The sequence below is a fragment of the Micropterus salmoides genome, unplaced genomic scaffold, assembly GCF_014851395.1.
Source record: "Micropterus salmoides isolate LMB-PRFRI ecotype aquatic unplaced genomic scaffold, ASM1485139v1 Ms_hic_scaffold_11, whole genome shotgun sequence".
Classification (NCBI taxonomy): domain Eukaryota; kingdom Metazoa; phylum Chordata; class Actinopteri; order Centrarchiformes; family Centrarchidae; genus Micropterus; species Micropterus salmoides.
Genome location: NW_024040152.1, coordinates 16,891,728 through 16,913,082, shown reverse-complemented (window position 1 = coordinate 16,913,082; position 21,355 = coordinate 16,891,728). Strand labels below are relative to the sequence as shown.

The following is a 21,355-nucleotide window of genomic DNA, read 5'->3' as shown; positions in this document are numbered from 1 at the left end:
ACACAATAACAAATATTGCATTGAAATGTACATACTATCACTGGTTTTACACCGGTAGTGTCACATTCAGTGCCCAGTTAAACTTGCATTTAAATTTGCATAGATGGCAATATTACTGCCGGATGTTCTTTATCAAACCAAACAGGAATGCAAGACACATAATGAATACAAGTGAACACAGACTAGTAGGAGAGACATAGACATGTCAACAAAGACCTTTGTAAAAAAAAAAAAAAAAACAACTAAAGAGACAATCTTCATTATGAGAATGAGAAATGGCATCAGTGTATACCTTCATGTAGCTTAAAAAAGCAGTTGAAAATGGGTAGAAATTGTGTTTTTTGTTGGTACTTTTCTTGCAGAATATTAAGATTGATTTATATTGATTCATACTTTATGAGAAGAGCTTTGCAGCAAGTACATTTTTACATAATTCGTCCCAGACTTCGAGTAGATTCACAATGCCAAAGTAAATACTGTGGTACATTTCGTATTTAACATTTATTTAATGTTTTGTATGACACCTCTTTAATTTAACACTGGAAACTGGAAATGTAAACATTAGGGAGGCTCCTGGGAAGTCGCTGTCGCATGAGTCGGTGACGGAGAACTCATGCGTCTGAGAGGGAAGTCAGGAACCAACTTCGCTAAGTAGCAGGTAATTCAAATTAAATGCAAGCGTGAGCTAACGTTAGCTTCATCTATAGCAAACGTTACACGCAATAAACATAGTATTTATTAGGACCACATTAGCTGAGTGTTGCACTTGTCTAGCTAATTATGGCTTTTGACTACTTGCGGAAAGTTGGCCAGTTGACGTTAGCAAGGCCAGCTAGCAGTTAGCTAAATGCTAAAGTGTCGCTAACGTTAGCTGTTAGCAGAGTGACCCACTTGTTGTAACATGACAGATATATGTTTGATGTGCTAAACAACAGCTTTGTCTTGTTTCATTAGAGTTGTTTATTTTCCACCAGTAAAGTGGAGCAGAATAACAACACTTTTACTTTAACCAAACACTGTCGACTCACTTGTGACAACTAACCAGCTGTTACATTTTTTTTATTTGAGAGCATAGTTTAAGAGACACATAACTGTCGTAGTTCAAATGGGTCATGATTAAATTAATGTTAAATGAATTTGTTGCCCCGGTAGGTTTTTTTTGTCTTGTGCTGGCAATGGGGGACATGAAGACCCCAGACTTTGATGATTTGCTGGCAGCTTTTGACATTCCTGACATTGATGCCAAAGAAGCCATTCAGTCAAGCCCAGAAGAGGAGCAGGATGAGGTGGGGACTAATGCAGATGAGAGGGAGAGTCGGTCTCCTTCAGGCTTTCCCTGCTCTCCTGCCTCGCACAGTGACCTCTCTGTGGTCAGTGTTATTGTGAAGAACACAGTGCGGTCTGAGTCTTTTGAAGAGGAGAAATATGTCGGGGACAAAACCGACAATCCTTCAAGCAGTGGCATAAACTCTCAGGTTCAGGTCAGGTATGGTGACCTCACCTCTCAGCTTGGTCCTAAAATGCCTGCTGATGCCCCAGTGGAGCTCCAGATTGTCAATGGCTTTGAGGGATCTGTCCCCAGTGATCAAGGACAGTCCAACACAGAGTCTTGGCCCCAGTGTCCACCATTGAGGTCCACACTGAACCTTAGTGAGGGTGGCAGCGATAAAGGAGCTGAGGTTGGATCGGTCCAGCATACTACTGATGTCATGACAAGTTTGAAGCCCCTCCTCTACCTCCAGTCTTCGACTAGTGCCGGTACTAACTACTCAAGTCCTCCCTCCCCGCACTCTGTCAGCCCTCACCTTCCTCCTCACTCCCCTCAGAAGGAGGAAACACATCTCCTCAGTAATCCATCATCCTCCCCTTTACCACAAAACGGGAGTGTTAAGGCTGGAATTAAGCGTGTTATGCACTCAGATGAAAGTGACTCAGAGCCGGACTTAGGAAGTCCACTGGTGATCCAGGAGAGCCCAGAATCTGTAATGGCTTCCCCCCCCAAATTTAAACACAGAGCAAAAGTACGGTCTCAGCTGCTTAGGTCCCCTGAAACCACTTCTTGTTTTCTTTCTCCTCCTCGTCTGGCACCTGCAGAACCTGAACCCCACCATGAGGAAAAGGGGAGACCTACCACCCCCAGTTCTCCCTCCACAGCTCCTCAGCAACAGAGCCCCCAGGACTGCCTCCCATCTGTCAGCACAGGCTCTGCATCAGTCCAAGAGGAGAGATACCCAGAGCACGTGATTGATGAGAGGGACTCGCCTGAGAGCCCACCGCCCAGTGAGACAGGTCATGTAGTCCCCACAAGAAGCAGCAGCCCTGATTCGGCCCAAACATCAGGTCTAGAAGTGAACCACAAGGACTTTCATCACCAAGAGGAGCTCATGGAAAGTGAACCCAGAGAAGAGGACAGGCCAGGTGACACTGAGGAGCTGAATGAAAAGCTGGCTGGAGATGGAGAAAATTTAAATGAGGAGAGCTGTGGTGCTGACACTGAGAATCCTGGGTCTGCTAGTGCTGCAGAAACAGTTTCACCTCCATTGCACCCCCTCAAAGTCAAAATCAAAATGCCTACAGGCAGCATCACTAGGACTGTGACTGGTGTTGCACCTAAAAGAGGTGGAAGAGCCGCTCCTAAGGGTGTGGATAGTTCAAAACCTTCATCAGAACGTCATAACACAAGATCCAAGAGGGAGCCATCTCAGATGCCTGCAATGGCGATGCTCCAGGAAGGGGCCCGTGCAGTCAAAGACAAAACCCCAGTGGACACCAAGCCTAAAGTTTCTCCCACTGCTGTTAGCATCACCAAAACTGCAGCCCTGCCCTCAATCTCTGTCTCCTTTCCCAGAGTCACCCCAGGTGTGATCAACTCTCGCAGCCTGGGCCAGAAAAATGTGAACAGTGGGATAACACATCCACCACCTTCACCTCTGCTCCATCCTCAAAGTAGCGGCAAACCGGCCTCCATAGTTAACAGCACTGGGGCAATCATATCCAAGAGTCAGACCAACCTGGTAGAAGCCTTCAACAAGATCCTCAACAACAAAAACCTGCTGCCCAGTTATAAACCAGATCTGAGCACACCTCTTCCTGCAGAGTGGGGCCTTCCTCTACCTGCACAGGTAAGCTGTCACTGTTTGTAGTGCTGAAACAATTAGTCACTTAATTGATCAGCATAAATATATATTGTTTTAGTCATTTTATATGCAAAAATACTTAACATCCACTGACTCCAGCTGCTCCAGTGTGAGGGTTTGCTGCTTTTGTTTGTTACATCTGATATTTAACTGAATATTTTTGGTTTTTTGATTGCTGGTCAGAACAAACAAGTAATCTGAATACGACTCCTCAGGCGCTTGCAAATTGTGATGGACATTTTCACTATTTTTCTGACATTTTAGGGACAAAACAACAAATTGATTAATCAAGAAAAAATTCTGCAGTTTCATCGGTAATGAAAATAATGGTTGCAACCCTTATTGTGTAAACTGCAACAAGGGACCCCTGCCACAGATTATCAAGATAAACTAGCTGTTTTGCTTAACATATCAAGTTAAGTCTGATAATGACAAGCAGCCCAACTTCATCAAAGATAGATGATAACTTGGTTTTCATTTATGTAAAATATACAGGAAGAGAATGTCATGGGTCAAAATTTCCACACTGACATACTAGCTAAAATCTGCCTTGATAATCATAATTTCACGACAACTCACAAAATTATTTTACATAGCTATATTTCATATGAATGTATGAACCCATAAGAAGATGGATGTTTGATCCCCTGCAGGGTTACCGGTGTTTGGAGTGCGGGGATGCCTTCGCCTTGGAGCAGAGTTTGGCGCGGCACTACGCCCGGCGCTCACTGAGGATTGAGGTGACGTGTAATCACTGCGCCAAGCGGTTGGCCTTCTTCAACAAGTGCAGCCTGCTTTTACATGCCAGAGAGCACAAGGAGAGAGGCCTAATCATGCAGTGTTCGCATCTGGTCATGAAACCTGTAACTGTGGAACAGATGATTGGCCAGCAGGAACCCTCCGCAGTTGGTTGGTGAACATTGCTTCTGTTGTTTAATTTTAATTTTTTAAATTTTAGATGTTATTCCTGAAATTAAGTAAATTCCTCAGGTGGGCTCTCTCAATCTCTTCTGTCATCCTCTTCAGGACCTTCATCATCATCCATCAGCCAGGCCACCCCAAACCAAACACCCCAGGCACATCAGGCAGTATCCAACAAGAAAGCGGAGTCACTGCAGTACATCAGTAATAAATGTCCTGAGTGTCAGGCTCAGTTCAGCAGCAAAGAAGCGGTGGCTGAGCATTTCCAAGAAATCAAACCAGCACAAACCACTGTGAGTCTTCTGAGTGTGAGGGATAAGAACTATACATTTGTTTTCCAATGATATGAAAATGATCTTCATTCCTTTCTTTGGCCATTCCTTTCTGTTCTGTTTTCCAGTCATGCACAAAGTGTTCTCCTGCCATGCTCCTGCCCAACAGCTGCAGTGCAGCAGCTCATCAACGCATCCACCAAGGCCTCTCTCCACATGTCTGCCCAGAGTGTGGGGGCTCGGCCAAGCAGCCTCAATTTCAAACACACCTGCACAAGACCTGTTTGCACTTTGCACGTCGCATTGGATACAGGTGTGACATCCATGTCCCATCAGTTGTTCAGTTAAATGAAAGTGCACTGTATTTTTGTTGTACCCACAGAAATTCTATTTATATGACAGTGTTTCCCTCTTTCTTTCGTTGTCTGCAGATGTTCCAGTTGCCTGGTGGTGTTTGGAGGGCTTAACTCGGTGAAGTCTCACATCCAACAGGCTCACTGTGATATGTTCCACAAATGCCCCACCTGTCCTATGGCTTTCAAATCTGCTCCCAGCATACAGACCCACATCACTTCCCAACATCCAACGCTCACTGAAGGACAGACCATGTATACATACACACACACGCACAGATGTGCCTTTTCCCATTAAAATAAATGTTTAACTTTCCATTAATTGACCCGGTTTTTATCCCCTCACAGGTTGATCTATAAATGTGTCATGTGTGACACAGTTTTTACAAACAAGTCCCTGCTGTACGTCCACTTTGACACTCATTTAACCAATCAAAAGGTGCATGTGTTTAAATGCCCGGAGTGCACCAAGTTGTTTTCTCAGAGGAGTTCCCTACTGGACCATTTCATGGTATTTGCATGCTTAGATTGTCTAATATAGTTCAGTTAGTGTTAAGACAAACAAAAAATCTGCCTTACAACACCCCCTCCCCCCATTTTGTTCTCTCTGCTCCTCAGACCCACAAGACTCCCATGGTGAAACAAGAGTTGCCTTCACCTCCAGCTGCTCCCTCTAGTTCCCTGCCTTCGTTAACGTTTGAGAGCTCAGATGGGGAGGAATGGAGGGATGAAGATAAAAAAGAGAAAGAGAAGACTGAAAAGACGAAGACCCCCTCAGGGTGGAAGTGTGCGCCTTGCCACGCACGCTACCCAGACCGGGAAGATTACATTACCCATATGGCTGAACAACATGGCAAGGTCTGGAAGTCCACTATCCCCCTATTGTCTCAAGATGTATAATTTGACTTACTTTTTGTTATACATACAGCTGTAAATAAATACACGTAGCCATATGTGTTTGTATTGTGCAGACTCTGAAGAAGTTTCCTTGTAACAAGTGTGAGAGCTCCTTCACCACCACGTCCAGTCTGAGACGTCACATCAGGGACAAACACAAAGTCCTGAATCGTGGCTTTCGCTGCCAGTGAGTATCCCACGTTCTGCGTCTGTAATTTATATTATGATACACCGGTTGACTTTGCTGGCACTTTGTCCAAAAGTTGAAACCATTATCGAAAAGATTTTTAGTGTAAACACCCTGAACTCACTGATTTTATGTAGGTAGGTTACACACACATGCAGTATATTGTTGTGGAGTGAAAAGGAAAAATTCTTCTGCTTCTTTTGCTGAATCACATGATTTCGTTACAGTCCAGTGGAAAATGTTCTGCAGCCGAGGCGGTTGGTAACCGCTGTAAAAACCTCAGGTCTAATTATGATTCCTGTAATTTGTGAGGTTAAAATATGAAACCGACTTAACTGCAATCAGTAAATCATAACAGGTTACATTTGTGTTTGTGTGTGTGTAGGTTCTGTGGTGAGGGTAAGAAAACATTCAGCAGCAGAGTGTTGTTGGAGAGGCATGTTCAGCTGAGACACAGCATGGACACAGAAAGCCAGGACACACTGATGGTAAGCTTCTCTATTTGTAAGACGAACAGGAAACACTTTTTGCTAAGATGTTGTAAACTGTAGATTTCCTCTTGTCACAGGGGGGCGGGGATGAGGCTGACAGTTCCTCAGAACAGGACAGCAGTTTGGGGGCTCGCCGGAGGCGAAGAGGAGCTGCGAAGATGGAGCAGGACGAAGAGTCCACAGATGGAGTGAGCCCAGTGAAGAGGTTGCAGTCCTCCTCCTCTGCGCCTGCCCCCTACTCCACTCCTGAGTCTGGTTTCCGCTGCGCCCCCTGCGGCTTCACCACAGAGGACCAGGCATTGTTCCTGGAGCATATCAGCCAGCACCGGCGAGCAGGGACGGAGGGCGGCAGTCAGCAGTGTCTGCAGTGCGGCGCCTGCTTCACATCCACCTCCTCCCTGTCGCGCCATTGCTTCATCACCCACAAAGTGAGAAATACCATCACTGAGAAGCAGCAGTCCCCAAGCGTGCACCCAGCTCCCTCCCCTGGTAACAGCAGGAACCACGGTGAGAAGAGTTCTCTGGACGGTTCTGCACCAGGATCGCCCTCTTCTCAATCCTCCGTAGCTCAGGGCATGGAGGAAGAGGGCACGCTGGCCTGTAAGGTGTGCGGGAAACAATTTGAAAAGGCATCGGATCTGAATACGCACTTCAGAACTCACGGTATGGCTTTTATCAGCGCAAGGAATGCAGGAAAATCTACCTAAGACGGCAAATACATGGGGAAGAGCGGTGTCGGTAGGTGTTCCAAGAATAGTTGCAAGTGCCTTATTTATCATCCACCTCTCATCAAAGTTTGGATTAGCACACCTATGCACTAAGTTAACCAAAGATTGGTAGAACAAGGTTGAATGTAAATAGATTGCAAAAAAAACAAAAAAAAACTAATGTGATTTTCACTGATCGAGATCTTCTATTTCTGACACTCAGGATCTATTGCTGCATTTCTGTTTTCAGTAATGATACTAATGAGATTAGAGCTACGTGCCGGACTAGTTCACTGCTGTGACCACATTCACACCGTAACGTGCCTGTAGAGAACTGTGAATGTGAAAATCCAATCCTACTGTGATAATGATGGCTGTTTTTGATAGCCTGCAATGGAATGTATCTGTTTTGACGTTTTCATCCTACTGAGGAGCTTCTTGAATGGCAACCCAGGTGTTTTTCTATAAAGTCCTTTTTAAAATAAACATATTTTTAGGGAGTCATCACAGCCGTTTAGAATATGTTAGCTCAGTTAAGATTAAGTGTGTATACTTTTTAATTTATTGCCAGCCATTTTCAAAAACATGCTATACAATTTTAGATTGATTCCCAACTTTAAATGCAGCCATTGGCTTATAACCATTTTGTGTGTATATGAATACTAAATCACAGAGATTTGTACTTCGCTAAAGATAGGTAACCCATCAAAATTCCTTTTTGTGTTTTCATGGATAGTGTTTCCTTGCTGAGCCCCAATGGAGGGATTCTAAGACAAAGAGGACATTTTGTACTAAAAAGACATTGGACCCCCTTCACAAGTCTAATTCAGATTATTCATATTAGCTTCACTTGGAAAATATTTGTTGCACAAAATTGAGGACTGTGGATTGAGTCCCCCATCATTACATTGGAATCTCTTCACTGCCAGTTTGGACAGGAAGAATAATCCCAGTGACCAATAACTCTTACAGTACACGGATGGATATGTCGGTTTCAAGACAGACTTGAAAAAATGTGAACCTACCCTTTCTAAATGTTTTGATTGCTAACCTGTGAGAGCAAGTTTGTAGTCCCTGAGCGATTATATTTATATCGTACTTATATTAATGTGGACCAATAACTTTGTGAAAGAAAAGAATACAATCTTAAAACTTAAAATATGCTTTGGGAAATGGTCAGCGGTAATCTGAAGTGTACACAGTTTAATACCTTTTTAAGTGGACTGTACTGTATTTAGATCAGATTAACAGATTTATTCCTTCTGTGTGTGCAAGTGATGGAAGTAAAATTATGTAGTCTGGCTTTTGCTTTGCGTTTGTCTACATTTCTGTTAAAAAATTAGGTTACTGTAAACAAAAGATCAGTATGTATGTCATTGTGACTATTTCTAACGCTTTTCTAAAATGACAAAATGTTGAACCTTGTATTTTTACTTTGTCTTCAGGTTTGACTAAAAGAAAAGAAAAATCTTTGTTCTGCATTTACTGACTTCGGTGCTGGTAAACTAGAAGAGTATAATCAGATGAGTTATTGATGAATGTGTCGACTTAGTATCCACAGAAAGACATTAACTGAAAAGTCAGAACTGTTTAACAAAATTGTAGCTTGATATAAAGAGGTCTGTGGGGGAAAATATGTGTTTTGAGTGCTGTGTTGTATTTGATTTGTTTGTTTAGTGGCACTTTTTGCTGTCTGTGTCGTGTTTTACGATATGCTGGTTTGCCGAAATATCTCCGACCACAGGATCCATACAGTTAACATCCATGCATCTGCATCTCTTTAATGTGCTGTAGCCATCAGTGACCTGTTGTTACGCTTGTTTACTTTCTCAGGAGATTATCCAATGCTTTAACACACATTGTTCTGTTTAACTTTTTCTGGGGTTTTTTGGATCGACAATTTCTAACCAAATGTTTATTAAAAATGAATAAAAACTGGCACATTGTCTTGTTTTAACTTGTTTTTGGTCTTAAAAGTAACTAAGTATATTCTTATTCTTTATTGAGTTTAACTATTTTGCTATTTTCCATTTTGTCAGTACAGTATCAAACATCCAAATAATGAGCTCTTAAGACATTCCATATAGCTAGAGGCCATCAGTGACAAATATAATGTAATTAAATATTCCTCTTCATTCTATTAAAATATACTTTCTTATAAACAGAGTATTACAAAGTGAGTTTAACAAAAAGTACTAATAAAGAATGCTTACACATCCTACCAGGTCGTTTGATTATGTTGTGCAATTCCACACTCCTACGCTCACACAAGTGATCTCAGACAATCAATCTATGAGAAACATGTCTTCACCACATAATAACATTAAGAAATACATGTCACAAGTACACTATAATGTTAACTTCTAAGGAAATGAGGCTGCGTGCATGTGGATAGCTAAGGCTTCTGGCAGTTTTGCAGTAGGATGTGGTGGTTCTCCGTTCTCACAGCAGTAGGAACCCCATGAGGAGAAACAGAAGGGGTTTCATGAAGGCTGAGATCCCCTCGACACTCAGGGATGGAGCTCCTGAACGAGAGTAGCATAAAGACTGAATGCAAAGATTTCTTAATGCAGCAATCATTTATTATAACAGGATCCACTCTTTTGAAGAGCATAACATTTCATTTATTTTGTTTTCACAAACAAGCCTGGCTTTCACGGCAGCTTTTGATGGCAGGATGAATCTTTACTGGTGTAAATGTAAAGCAGAACTAATATCTTAACAGCATGACACATTAAAGGAATAATAAAAACACACTGGCAGGATTTAAACACTGAAGAATATGTCTTCTTACCTGACTGGACTGGGCTTTGTGTTTGGCCACGAGACCCGGTCTCGGCTCTTTCGAGAGCGGCCAGTTGCTTGTCTCTCAGGGCAGCTCGCTGTTCGTTGGTTACCATGGCTGTGTTGTCAGGTCCAAGAGCCTCCAGCTGAGTAACAGAGAGTGCCTGGAGGGAAAACAATTTTCAGATCCTTTTTTTAAAGTAATACAACAATGTATAAATACTCCATAACAAGTAAAGGTCCTGCATTTAAACTTACTTGAGTAAACGTACATACAAGTCAAATTTATCAGCAAAATGTAATTAACAAAAGTAAAAGCATTCATTATCCCTAATGCCACTTTCATGGTGGTATACACTGAAAATGTATTTCTATTATTCCTGATGCATTAACATTGTATGTGAGCACCAAATGTCTTGTGATTTGTTGAGCTGGAGCTGATTTTAACTGTTTGGTATTATAAAAAACCTGTAAGCAGCCATTTCTGTCTGTAAGTGAGTCATAAAAAACAATTTTGCTGTACAGTTGGAATATTTCAGCCTATTGTTTCAAAAATGTGATTCAACTGAGTGTTTTGTATCTTGACATAAGAAAGATGACTGGAATCATGAAAGTTGATTTTAGAAAATTCTTGACTCTAGTTGACTACACTTGCAGATATTTTATTGTAAGAAAATGTACCTAAGAAATCAGTTCCACCAAAAAATGACTTGCTAAAAGGGAGATTTTTTTAAATCACTAAACACTGCCACTGTGGTTTGGTTTGCAAAACTATAGCTGTCAGATAAATGTGCAGAGTATATAATTCCACCCACAACACTGTACTAGATTAAAAGGTACAATATTTCCATTTCTATGACGCTTTTATTTAAAGCGACTTAACAATGCTACTTATGTCAGAGGTCAGACGCCTCTGCAGCAACTTGGGTTAAGTGTCTTGCTCAGGGATATGTTGGTGGATGTGGTGCAGTGGGAATCAAACCCAGGTCTCCCACATCAAAGGCATCTTATCTACTACGGCAAAACCACCTCCCTTTGAAATGTAGTGAAGTGGAAATATAAAGTAGCATAAAATGTACAAAAAGTACAGTATTTAGTTACTTTCCACTACTGGTTTAGGCTCCCAGCTGAAAGACATATGAAGGAAAGAACAAAGGTCAGAGTAAGTTACTTACAGCAAGGTTGCCTGGGGGTATGAGCGGGATGCACGACGCTCTGAGAAACGAGAAGACAGACGGGTCTAAAGAAACCAATTCAGTTGCATTCAACCCCGCTGAGGGAGACAGAAACAGCAGGTCAGTATTTTGTAAGTCGCTGCTGAGCAAAGGCATGGCATGAGAACTAAAATTAGATTCTGCAGCAGCAAATAGTTTACAGGCAATTATCTAACCAATGATGTTGCCCATGTCAGACACTTGTGCTTCAGTCCAGGTGCTGGGCTTTCCAAACGCAGACACGGCAAGACTTTTCAACTGCTGTGTAACCGTGAAGGCGCACTGAACACCATCCATGGAGCCCACGGCGTCCCTGTGACACACACACCCACATGATGTAGTTGTGAGTAGGGGGACATCAGAAATCTTGCATAGGTAGTTGAGATTTAGTGAACACTTTCAGCTGCATGAGACAAAGACATAATGTCACTCCATGCCTGTAGTGCTGTGTGTTAAAACTAGAATTAGTATTTGGCATACTGTCTCCCTCTAAAATAACTTTAAGCTTTTGTGAGGCTACACTGCCTTTTATCACTTTGTTTGACAGGTTAATTGGAGACAAACCAATTTATGAATACAACAAGCAGAAAGTGGTGATGTAAATAAAATCACAAGTGAGTTATGCATGGGGCACAAACTTGAAGGCGTTCAGGTTGAGCTGTCTGATCTCGCTGGCGTTTAGGCCACAGATGAACTGGTTCAGTGCCACCATGTCTGTAGCTCCCAGCTGCTGTGCTGTCAGGTTGTTATATTTAGCTACACCCTTCCACACCGACCCCATCTATTGAGACAGGTCATCTCGATAAGTGAACATCATGATAATCAGTGTAACAGTCTTGCGCACTAGCGGCTGTTTCAATTCCTTCACCTGTGACTCATTCCAGCCACAGTGGGCTATTGCCTCCAGAGTGTCCAGTGAGAAGGGGAGCTTCTCCAGTTCTGCATTGGCGAAGCCCCGAGTTATACATCCCATCTGCACCACCACGCTGTCATCTGTCATCTGTGATACCGGGCCCAAGGACTGCAGCAACACACAGAAACACTTATAAGTCAAATGAATCAGACTTTTATGTGACTGTGCTCATAAAATATTGGATTTCTATAGTAAATTCCAGTTTGAAGTTCATAATTCCCATTTTGGACATTTCTGTTGTACATATGTTTTGATATTCTATTTTTATAGATATACAAGCATATACATTTATTCATTTAGCTGACGCTTTTATCCAAAGTGACTTTCAATTATTCAAACTTTCAACCATTAAGTGTAAGTTGCTTTGGATAAAAGCATCAGCTAAACCAATAAGTGTAATGCACAGAGCTGCTGCCTGTGGCTGGTTCATTGAGTTTCTTTAGACAGCGGTAATAATGGCTTACTTATACCTGGAGAGTTTGGGATGCACTTTTCTATGTTTGCCAAAATGCTGGGTGTGAATTTCTTTTGGAAATTGTGAAAATGATTGATATAACAAGTTGATTAAACGAGTTGTACGAATTCAACAAGGTTATTATTTTGAGATATTAAGGGCAAGGGTGTTGGAGTTGTTTTCAAGGCCACTGAAATTTTTCCTAAAGTTGGACAGTTGTGAAATACAATAGTTTCAGTACAGTCCCATATTGCAGTGACCTCACTGCCCACACTATTAAACCCAAAGAATAAAATATACCAGAAATGTAAGAACAAGAGAAAATTATAAATTGACTTTCTCCGTTCATCACACAGTCCTCTGCTCAATGAACTCAACGAACAGATCCAGGATCAGCACTGTACCTCAGTTGCTTTTTTATGAAGTATGGCCAGCTGGTCAGCGTTGTAGTCAGTGACGGCCCCAAGTATTTCCACAGTGGCAAGGAAGGTTTGGGCTGACATCTGATCCAGCTGTGCAGGTGTCCAGTAGACGTTGTTCATTCCCAGTTCTTCGATCAACTCCACATTGGGTTGTTTAGCATTGTTCACTTGACTGGTGGCTGAGAGAAACAGGAGAGAGACATATAGCAGGTGAAAAGCAGGCAGGCAGCAGGTGGGGTGGTGAAGGCGCGATAAATAAGACACATGCTTTTGGTGTGAGAGACCCAGGTTCAATTCCCCATTGTTTCTTAACCCTTAGTTGCTCCAGAGGCGTGTGACCTCTGACGTTTATAGCAATTGTAAGTGGCTTTGGACAAAAGCATCAGCTAAAGGAAAAAATACAGCCTCTTTAAGTACAGTGGACTTGTGCATCACCAATGTTTTGCGCAGTATCACTAATCAAGACTAACAGCACTTACCTGTTCTCTTTTTACGCGCTGCATTTGATGTGGTGGTGAGCTCGAACAACTTCCTTTTCAGGGCGTCGGAGGCTTGGGGCAGGCGGGACCTCAGGAAATAGAGAACATCCTTCATCCAAGGCTGACAGTGACAGAGAGGTGAAAATGAAACAAAAAGATACCATGAGAAATACATGCATAAATAATGGCAACCAGAAGAGTGCAGTGCTGAGCTCCCTCTGTATTTTGACTGGCTGGATGATTTATTGACAAAAAGAAAACGCAAACACAGGACAGTATGAGCTGAATCACGGTAGAGACGACATCTGAAGGAGAATACAAAAGATGCAAACCTTATTGGGCAGAGCAGATGTGGCAGCAGGATCCAAAAGGAGGAGAGGACCCAGTGCTTCCATAGTCTCAGCTGACCAATTAGATGGATCTCTGAGGAAGATTTTAAAAAATGCATCACATTCTTGCTTTCTCCATCTTTCTCTGTAGTGACACCAACGTCCACAGGGAGCCTGTCCTACCCAAAAGTCTGGTTGACCAGCTGAATTAGATCCGCCCTGTGGCGTTGAGGAATGTGCTGGCAGGAAGCCATGGTCCGGAGGCTGAAGTTGAGGACACCTGGGGCCATGAGGCGCAGTTGGGAAGGCTGAAGCTCACACAAGAGCTGTCCAAGCCTGGACACATCCTCAGTGGTCAGTCCAGATAAGCCTGTCCCCTGCAAATATGCAGCAAACATTTGAGGCTATTGTTGTGCACACTAGACTCACTATGTGATAATGATATGTGTGGAGCAGTTCGTACAGGAAGGTGACAATTTAAAGGAAAAACCCTGAATAAATAAGCAGAGAAACATAACAAATACACGCCTCACTGAATGATTTGATTAGAATGTGTCCTTCACAGGCACCAGATCTCAACCCAAATTGTGATCAAAACACTAAATGAGGGAATATCTTTTGGTAGAGTTCCAGAGGCTTGGAGAAGTTACGCCGAGGAGTCTTTTTGCTGCTCTAACAGCTCATGGTAACGCAATACCTTACAGAGACAGTTCATGTTGGCTTTTCCTTTCATTTGTTACACGTATATCCTTGTGTGTACATTGGCAAGGCAAAGCAGAGCTCTCTGGGTTAGTGCGGGGCGAGATGGGGAAAGAAGAGGTAACGAGCTGAGGTTGGCCACTTCCATCTTGTAGAGGAAGACAGGACATGCAGAGTCAGGCAAATCCTTCACCGACGAAGGCCTGGGATAGTGTAAATGAGAAACAGAGATAGGGTGGTGTTACATCTTGTTATCCATTTTTTCACTATACACAATTAAGTGAGATAGAGAAAACAATGTTTGTTTACGGCAGGTGAACAAGCAAGAGTGTGGCAATCTTGTCCATCTCCGCCCCAGTGATGGTTTTGAAATAGCCAGTTCTCACTTTCTCCAAAGTCGCAAAAAGCTTTTGGGCAGCACATCCTGCCTGAAAACATATATTTGTTGTCAATGGGTAAACTCTACGCATGATTTCACCTGCTTATAAATACAGTATGTGTGAGTAAATGCATACCTGCACTTTGGAGAGCCACTGTGGAAACTCTGTCATGGCTTGAGCCATGTCTTGCACATCGGTGTCTGCTGCTTTGTCAATCATCTTACAGGTTATTCCCTGAAGGACTGAACGCAGCTTCCTGCCTCAGTCAATATTGTTTTAAAATGTAAACATGTAAAGTAATGGAAGACATGTACATACAGTCAGTAACATGAACATGCACATTACTGAAACACCATATACTGTATATATATATGTGTGTGTGTGTGTGTGTGTGTGTGTGTGTGTGTGAGTTGTTAAGGCCCTGAAAACCTAAATTTGGAGTTAACTATGAAGACACTGTTTTCTGCCAGTTAGATTGAATTTTGAGTGTCAGTCTTTTGATATATAATAATTCAATATATAATAATTGAATATGTTCTAGAGGATTAAGGATGTTGTTTGCTTATTTGGTAAATAAGTATAAATAATGAGCTGAAACATTACCACCAATTTGAATTAAAACCTCTGCACGTCACAAGAGAAATCCTTTTAGCCTTGTCAGGCCTTTGCAATGTTTTATATTGCATTTTATTGAATGGGGTTTCTGTTATTTTATCCATTACTGTATATCTCACCTATACTGAAGCTGCTTTAGATCATACATCTTTTTTGCCAAGTACGCGGCCTAAAGACAAGACAACAAAGTAGGAAACACCATTTCATAGTAAATACAACTCATTATTTTTATGTATACATATATATATTACACACACACAAATGCATCAAGACCAGTAATAGGCCTAATTAACATCGAAACATCAATACGCCAGATAATTCAGAATGTGGTAAAAATGTAAAAACAGGATAAAATGTGTTAATAGCTGAGTGCTGTGGGCAGAGAGGAGGTATTCAGGGACATCACCTGTGGCAGACTCCACGTTTTATTCTCCACTTGGTTTAAAGAGGTGATGTTTGCTTTGTCCAGGTTGTTTAGAGAAACGCTGCAAAGCAAAGCACCTTGCAACTTCTGCACCAGCTCGGAGGGACCCACATCCTTAAGCAGCTACAGGAAAACATTTGATTCTTTCAATAATGATGTTCACAATGTATATAAATGATGAAACAAATTACTTCTTAATTTGAGAATTGAAATCCATCTGTCGGTCTCTCTGGATTTTCATATAAATCTTGTATTCTCACAGTTTTCTCTATAAGACAATAGTCATCCGAGTCATCGTTGCACTTAACCATTAAAGTTAGCCTCTATTTCCTGCCTTTGTCTCCTTACTCACCCCCTGCAGCATGGCCTTCAACTGTCCCTTCATCATCTGCTTGGAGATGTTCTTCAGGGCCTCTGTGTCATTCAGGATCTGCTGGGCTTTGACATTCTTGAGCACACATCTTGGCAAACCTCCTGCAATTGACTGAAGGGCCATCACCTCTTCACCCGCCATCTCTTTACACTAAATGGAAGCAGAATGAGATAAGTATAGAACAAGAGCATGTGAGAGGCAAGCTTCCAGCAGCGCTGCAGGCTTACTTTCTTATCGCCCAGCTCTTTCTTGACAAGGGTGTGCAGCTGGCACTGTGTCCATCGTACAGTGGGTCCTAGATTTTTGAGAACCTTTTTGAGATCGTTGCTAGGGATCGTGGACAGCTCTTTGAGAGACAACAACACAATGCTGCTGCCCAGTTCGCTTAGTGCAGCAGTGAAATTTGCAGTCACAGACCTGACAAGGCGCATCTTCAGCTTGAGACAGGAGGGGATAAAAAGACAAGATTACTGAGATTCATGAAATTCATCACTTCTAGCTGATTCACTACTTCCTGGCCGAGGAGGACATGGCTGAAAGTATGAGCAAGTGAGTGATACCATTTTGATTCTGGGGTTGTTGTAGTCATCGCATTTGTTGAGCTCAGTGAGGAGTATCATGCTGAGGTTAGCAGTCAAATCTGGAGCAGAGTAATAATAACAGGCCAGTGTGCCAAGCCTAAGGAGGTTCAAAGGCAAAACATTTTGTAATTATTCCAACCTTGAACTTGAATCAGCTCTCTATAATGTAAGGAACATCAATTTGTTTACAGAATTATTATAATTAATGTATTTTTGTGTCTTTTACAGTGACTGTCTGTAGCAACATGCTCTCTTGTCTGTTAAGAATTTTCCTCATTACAAAAACCCCAAAGCCCAAACACAGAGGTTTGACATTCAAAGTAAACAGCGGAGTGAAAACAAATGAAACAACATGTATGTTCATCTGTCCTCTTCTGCTTTGCCAGGAAATGACATGATGTGAAAATCTGAGAAACCTGAATCTATGAGAAAAATGTTCTATAAAGGTTATGACTGGCTAGCAATGATCTGATTGAGAATTTTTATGCATGAATGTAAACACACGTATGCATGAATACACACTTGTCGACGTGCTCTGCAAACTCCATAGTTCCACTGAAGCATTCCTGAAATCTTTGGAGAAACTTCATGGCCAGGCTGGGGTTCATCTTGGTGGCCACACTCAAGGCGGATTTGAACTGGGCTGAGCTGAAAAAAGTACACAGCTAGAAGAGAATGCCAAGGAAACAAACAGAGGCACAAATTAAAATCTTGTGATTTGCTTTTTCTACTATCAATGGCTCTTTGTCCCTCTTTGCAGAACCCCGTCACCTTTTCTTTAGGAGAACAATCAACATCGTCCGGTGCTAAATGGGAGAGGTAAGGTCCCATCATGGTCAAAGCCTCTGTGTTCAGCCATTTCAGCGAAGGTTTGCAGCGCTCCATTAGCACTACGGAATAAATCAGGCAACAGCAAGATTTGGTGTTTGCTGTGCAGATCCACATGTCTGTTGCATTTGACATGGTCTTTGATTAGCATTATTTTATTTGTAAATACAGATACTGTAGCCTGTATGTTTGCCACTAACACACACAAGAGCATTTTTTCTGTGACACACACAATCCCTCACAGTACTTCACTCTTATCACACATTTTCTCCTGCCTGTTTTATCGTTTGCTGTTTAATGAACAGATTCTCCACTTGCTTTGTGCAATTTGCATGTGAGAGACTGCCTCTGTCTCTTCCTCCCAGTTCTCCTCTCTTTTTTGTTATTTTCATCTAGTTTGCTTTATTTCAGCCCGCTTCATTCACCTTTTTCCTTCAGCTTTTTTTCTGCTTATCTAGCTCTATTTAACTTTTTTTCTCTGCAGCTTTTTCATCTCTCAAGTGATCCCCTATGATCAGTCACTTCTACTTCTCTTTTTTGTTCCCTTTTCCATTCTTTCTTTTAAATTCAATTCAGTTTAATTTATTTGCATGAGTGTAACAAAGACAATATTGCCAACACGTAATTCATAAAATCAGAAAAATACAAAACAAAAAACAAAACAACAAACACTTCTGTGTGTGACTGGAAGTATGTGTTGCTGTTATTAGTGAGTGTGTGTTTGTGTATTAAAGTTACTGTGTGCGTATGTTTGGGATGATGTTGTTGGAGAATATATTTGGATTTATGATCAGATTTTCTTTATAAAGTGGTTTCTGATTTGATGTGCTTAACTCATGTCTTACTTGATGTTGAGTCAGATGATGGCCCCATCGTACAGTTGAAGTAGTTCTGGGTGATCTGCTCTTTGGCCCATTTTATCACCTGTGTCATTTTGGCTTCAGACATGGGATTATACACCTCCTGCAGCATCATCATCCTGGCACCAATGACCAATTTTACAATTTTAAGAAAAGTTGCTGAGAGACAGTGGAGGAAGTAAATAAAAATAAGCACACACACATCTTTTTCACGTTTTGGCCCTCTACTTTGATTGGAAGGTTCATTCTTGTAGAAGACATATCCTGCAGCACCGGTTTAGCAGCCCACAGCAGTGCGTCATAGTCGTCCGAGTCCATGTGCCTTTCACTCTGGGTGTTCAAAGTCTCCCAGGACAGAGGGGCCACAACTGCTTGCATGTAGCATGAATATGCCTCCTGAGGGAGTTAAAGAGATGGCTAGAATCATTAGACTGCCAGAGATTGGCTTCATTAATGGATTATATTTATCTTTTCTTAAGATCTTGGCATTAGTGGGGAGTACTGACAGAGGAGTTCTGCATCAGCTTGATCATGGTCGAAAGATTGCTGCAATTCCATGTCTTGTTTTCCTAAAAAGAGAGAGACGAGACAACTAATGTGTGCGGGGTGAGACAGGTGCCATTGAAACAAATAATGAACAAAATCTTTTATAGTTTAATCCTTGATTAACCAATAATTATTTACATTATATGTGGAGAATCTAATGTGCATTCACACCATTTTATTCAAGTCCTCCAAGGGGACTCGGTTAAGTGAGTCTTTGACAGGAGAGAGGGCGTCCAGGACGCTCAAGACACTAGACAGGAAGGTGCTGGATGGATCAGCATTTCTGGCCTCCATGGGCAAGTCACTGAAAGAGATACGAGAGTGGAAACTTTTTAATCTTAGGTGTTTTATTTGTTAATTCATTTAATCCGTTAATGATCCAGTGAAATTCAACTGAGCCCATTTTCAGTTTTCTAGCAACACTTTGCTTTGCATTCATAAATCCTGCACAGTGCCACAGCAGTCTTCTATTGTTGGCCGCTGAGCAGAACTACTGAAGCAGCTCGAGATGGACCATCTTGGTCAGGGGGATTTGCCAAATAAATGATCCCTTCTCACATGTTTGCAGCTTGGAGCAAATAAATATATTTATAAAAAAGGCAACTCAACACATTACACAAGCTTTGTATTTGATAAAAGAAATGGCAAGCAACTCATGGTTTAAAGGAACCACCTTCAACACTTGAAAATGCTTTGCCAGTTCAGGACACACACACACACACACACACCCACACACACACACACACACACACACGCACACACACACAGAATTACCTGTTATTGCAGACATGTTTCAGCAGCATTACCCCAGGCACCGGGTATCCTGTAACATAGCAGATATGTCCTCCGTTTTATGTTGCATAGTTTAAACACATCAGGACTGGTCTGAGCTCTGTCTAATGTTGCAGTAGAGTCCCAAATTGAAATTGAATTAGGAGTTCAAAAGACATGCAAACACACAATTTTTACACATTCAAATTCATTTCATAAGAAAAAGTGCATGAAAGGTTTGCTTACCCTTATCGTGGCACTTCTTCATCTGATGAAAAAAAAAGACAGATATCACAATCAGATGTTTAAGGTAAGAAAAAATGATTGCTCTCAAAATAAATGTGAACAACATACAGGACATAAATAAGATTACTAAAACTGGGATTATATATGGCCAATTGTGACAGTCATGGTGTACACCATAGACAGTTTCCAGTGCAATTAGTACTAATGAATAAAAATGTATTCCCATGAGTGATTGCACCCATCATCTCTGTTAGTCCTTGCATAACATTAGAATGACTTCATGAGTGGAAAATGTCAATGACGACAAAGTATTGAAGTGGCCCTAGTCAAAGAGAAAACTGTGACAAAGAAAATGAAACTGCATTGGACTTGAAAATTATGTGTAAATAATAAAAACGTTCTTTCGCATACTGCTTCCAGATGAGAATATCCTTCTGAGCAGGCAAGTATTCAGGAAATGACATACCAGCTTTTTGGCCATGTCTTTGAAGTCAGGTTTATTTCCAAGCGTCCTATCTGGTGTCTCAGCTGAACACGTAGTAACGAAAAAATTATGAAAAGACATTTATGTACACGTAAACAACATGCATGCATTTTGACAGTTACAAGAAGAGATGATGCATGTGATGGTGTTGCTGCTTACCCCTGGCTGCACAGGCCAATATGAGAAGAAAGAAAAATGTTCCTCCTTTTGGAGCCATGGTGGAAAGACCTGGCCCCTGCTTGTTGAACACAATGACATAATTAACGACATAATAAAGTGTGCATAAATCAACACATATTGCAAGTGCTTTTGAAGTAGATTCGCATTTTAATAATATTTTTCATCACATAACAGCATAAATGTATTGTTTGTAGGCTGTGAGGAGTTTGTTCTTAGATCTCTAGGTTGTTATAGAACCTGTCTCAATGCGAGCCATACTTCCTCCTCTGAGGATTTGTCACCATACTTCCCTAGTTACCATCTTAGTTACTCATCCTATGGGAGGCTCCACGGACTGTCGAGGATAACACACTGTGAAAAACAGGTCTGGTAATGTACATGATGTACTGTAGAACAACAGCATCAGCTTCTCCTCTCTTCCTCCATCACCTCTGCACAAATGTCTGCATTCTTTATTGATTTTCACATATTGGAGTTTCCTCTTACACATGTTCGTATTTTGCCTTCATTGAATTGGTTTGCTTTCAACTAATATGACTATTAAAAATACCAGATGATTATCATACCTGAAATTATCCTGTAAAAAAAAAATACAATACAATAATTTCTTCTTAATATTTCTTCATATATAATCCCAAGACCTTGTATAGCCTTGTTTTAGATTTTAATGTGTAATTATATACCTTTTTATAAAATGCAATTTAAAAAACAAACAATAAACAAGTTGTACCTGTACAAAGTTACTGCTTCTACAGCGCATAGCTGAAACTATCAACACATCAGAGACTGAAAAAGCAAACAAAGAACT

At 41.5% G+C, this 21,355-nt stretch overlaps 2 protein-coding genes across 2 annotated transcripts; one reads left to right on the top strand and one right to left on the bottom strand.

Annotated features, from left to right (window-relative positions):
• Positions 1-583: 583 nt before the first annotated feature.
• znf687a (zinc finger protein 687a) lies at positions 584-8,906 on the top strand. The gene is made up of 11 exons (XM_038711440.1): positions 584-658; positions 1,153-3,122; positions 3,791-4,046; positions 4,164-4,351; positions 4,459-4,643; positions 4,762-4,938; positions 5,032-5,194; positions 5,302-5,541; positions 5,655-5,767; positions 6,153-6,255; positions 6,336-8,906. Exons 2-11 carry the CDS (start codon positions 1,176-1,178, stop codon positions 6,963-6,965), a joined length of 4,002 nt encoding a protein of 1,333 aa, XP_038567368.1. The 5' UTR covers positions 584-658; positions 1,153-1,175; the 3' UTR covers positions 6,966-8,906.
• otoa (otoancorin) lies at positions 8,900-20,584 on the bottom strand. Its single transcript, XM_038712466.1, has 28 exons — positions 20,527-20,584; positions 20,350-20,411; positions 19,884-19,905; positions 19,641-19,689; positions 19,038-19,170; positions 18,827-18,889; positions 18,523-18,716; positions 18,306-18,439; positions 17,404-17,522; positions 17,155-17,297; positions 16,612-16,729; positions 16,279-16,488; positions 16,031-16,201; positions 15,661-15,801; positions 15,374-15,423; positions 14,775-14,895; positions 14,569-14,687; positions 14,303-14,462; positions 13,744-13,937; positions 13,564-13,654; positions 13,232-13,352; positions 12,735-12,931; positions 11,832-11,984; positions 11,602-11,744; positions 11,140-11,276; positions 10,925-11,022; positions 9,760-9,913; positions 8,900-9,490 (listed from the first exon to the last, which is right to left on the bottom strand). Exons 1-28 carry the CDS (start codon positions 20,582-20,584, stop codon positions 9,408-9,410), a joined length of 3,438 nt encoding a protein of 1,145 aa, XP_038568394.1. The 3' UTR covers positions 8,900-9,407.
• Positions 20,585-21,355: the final 771 nt, after the last annotated feature.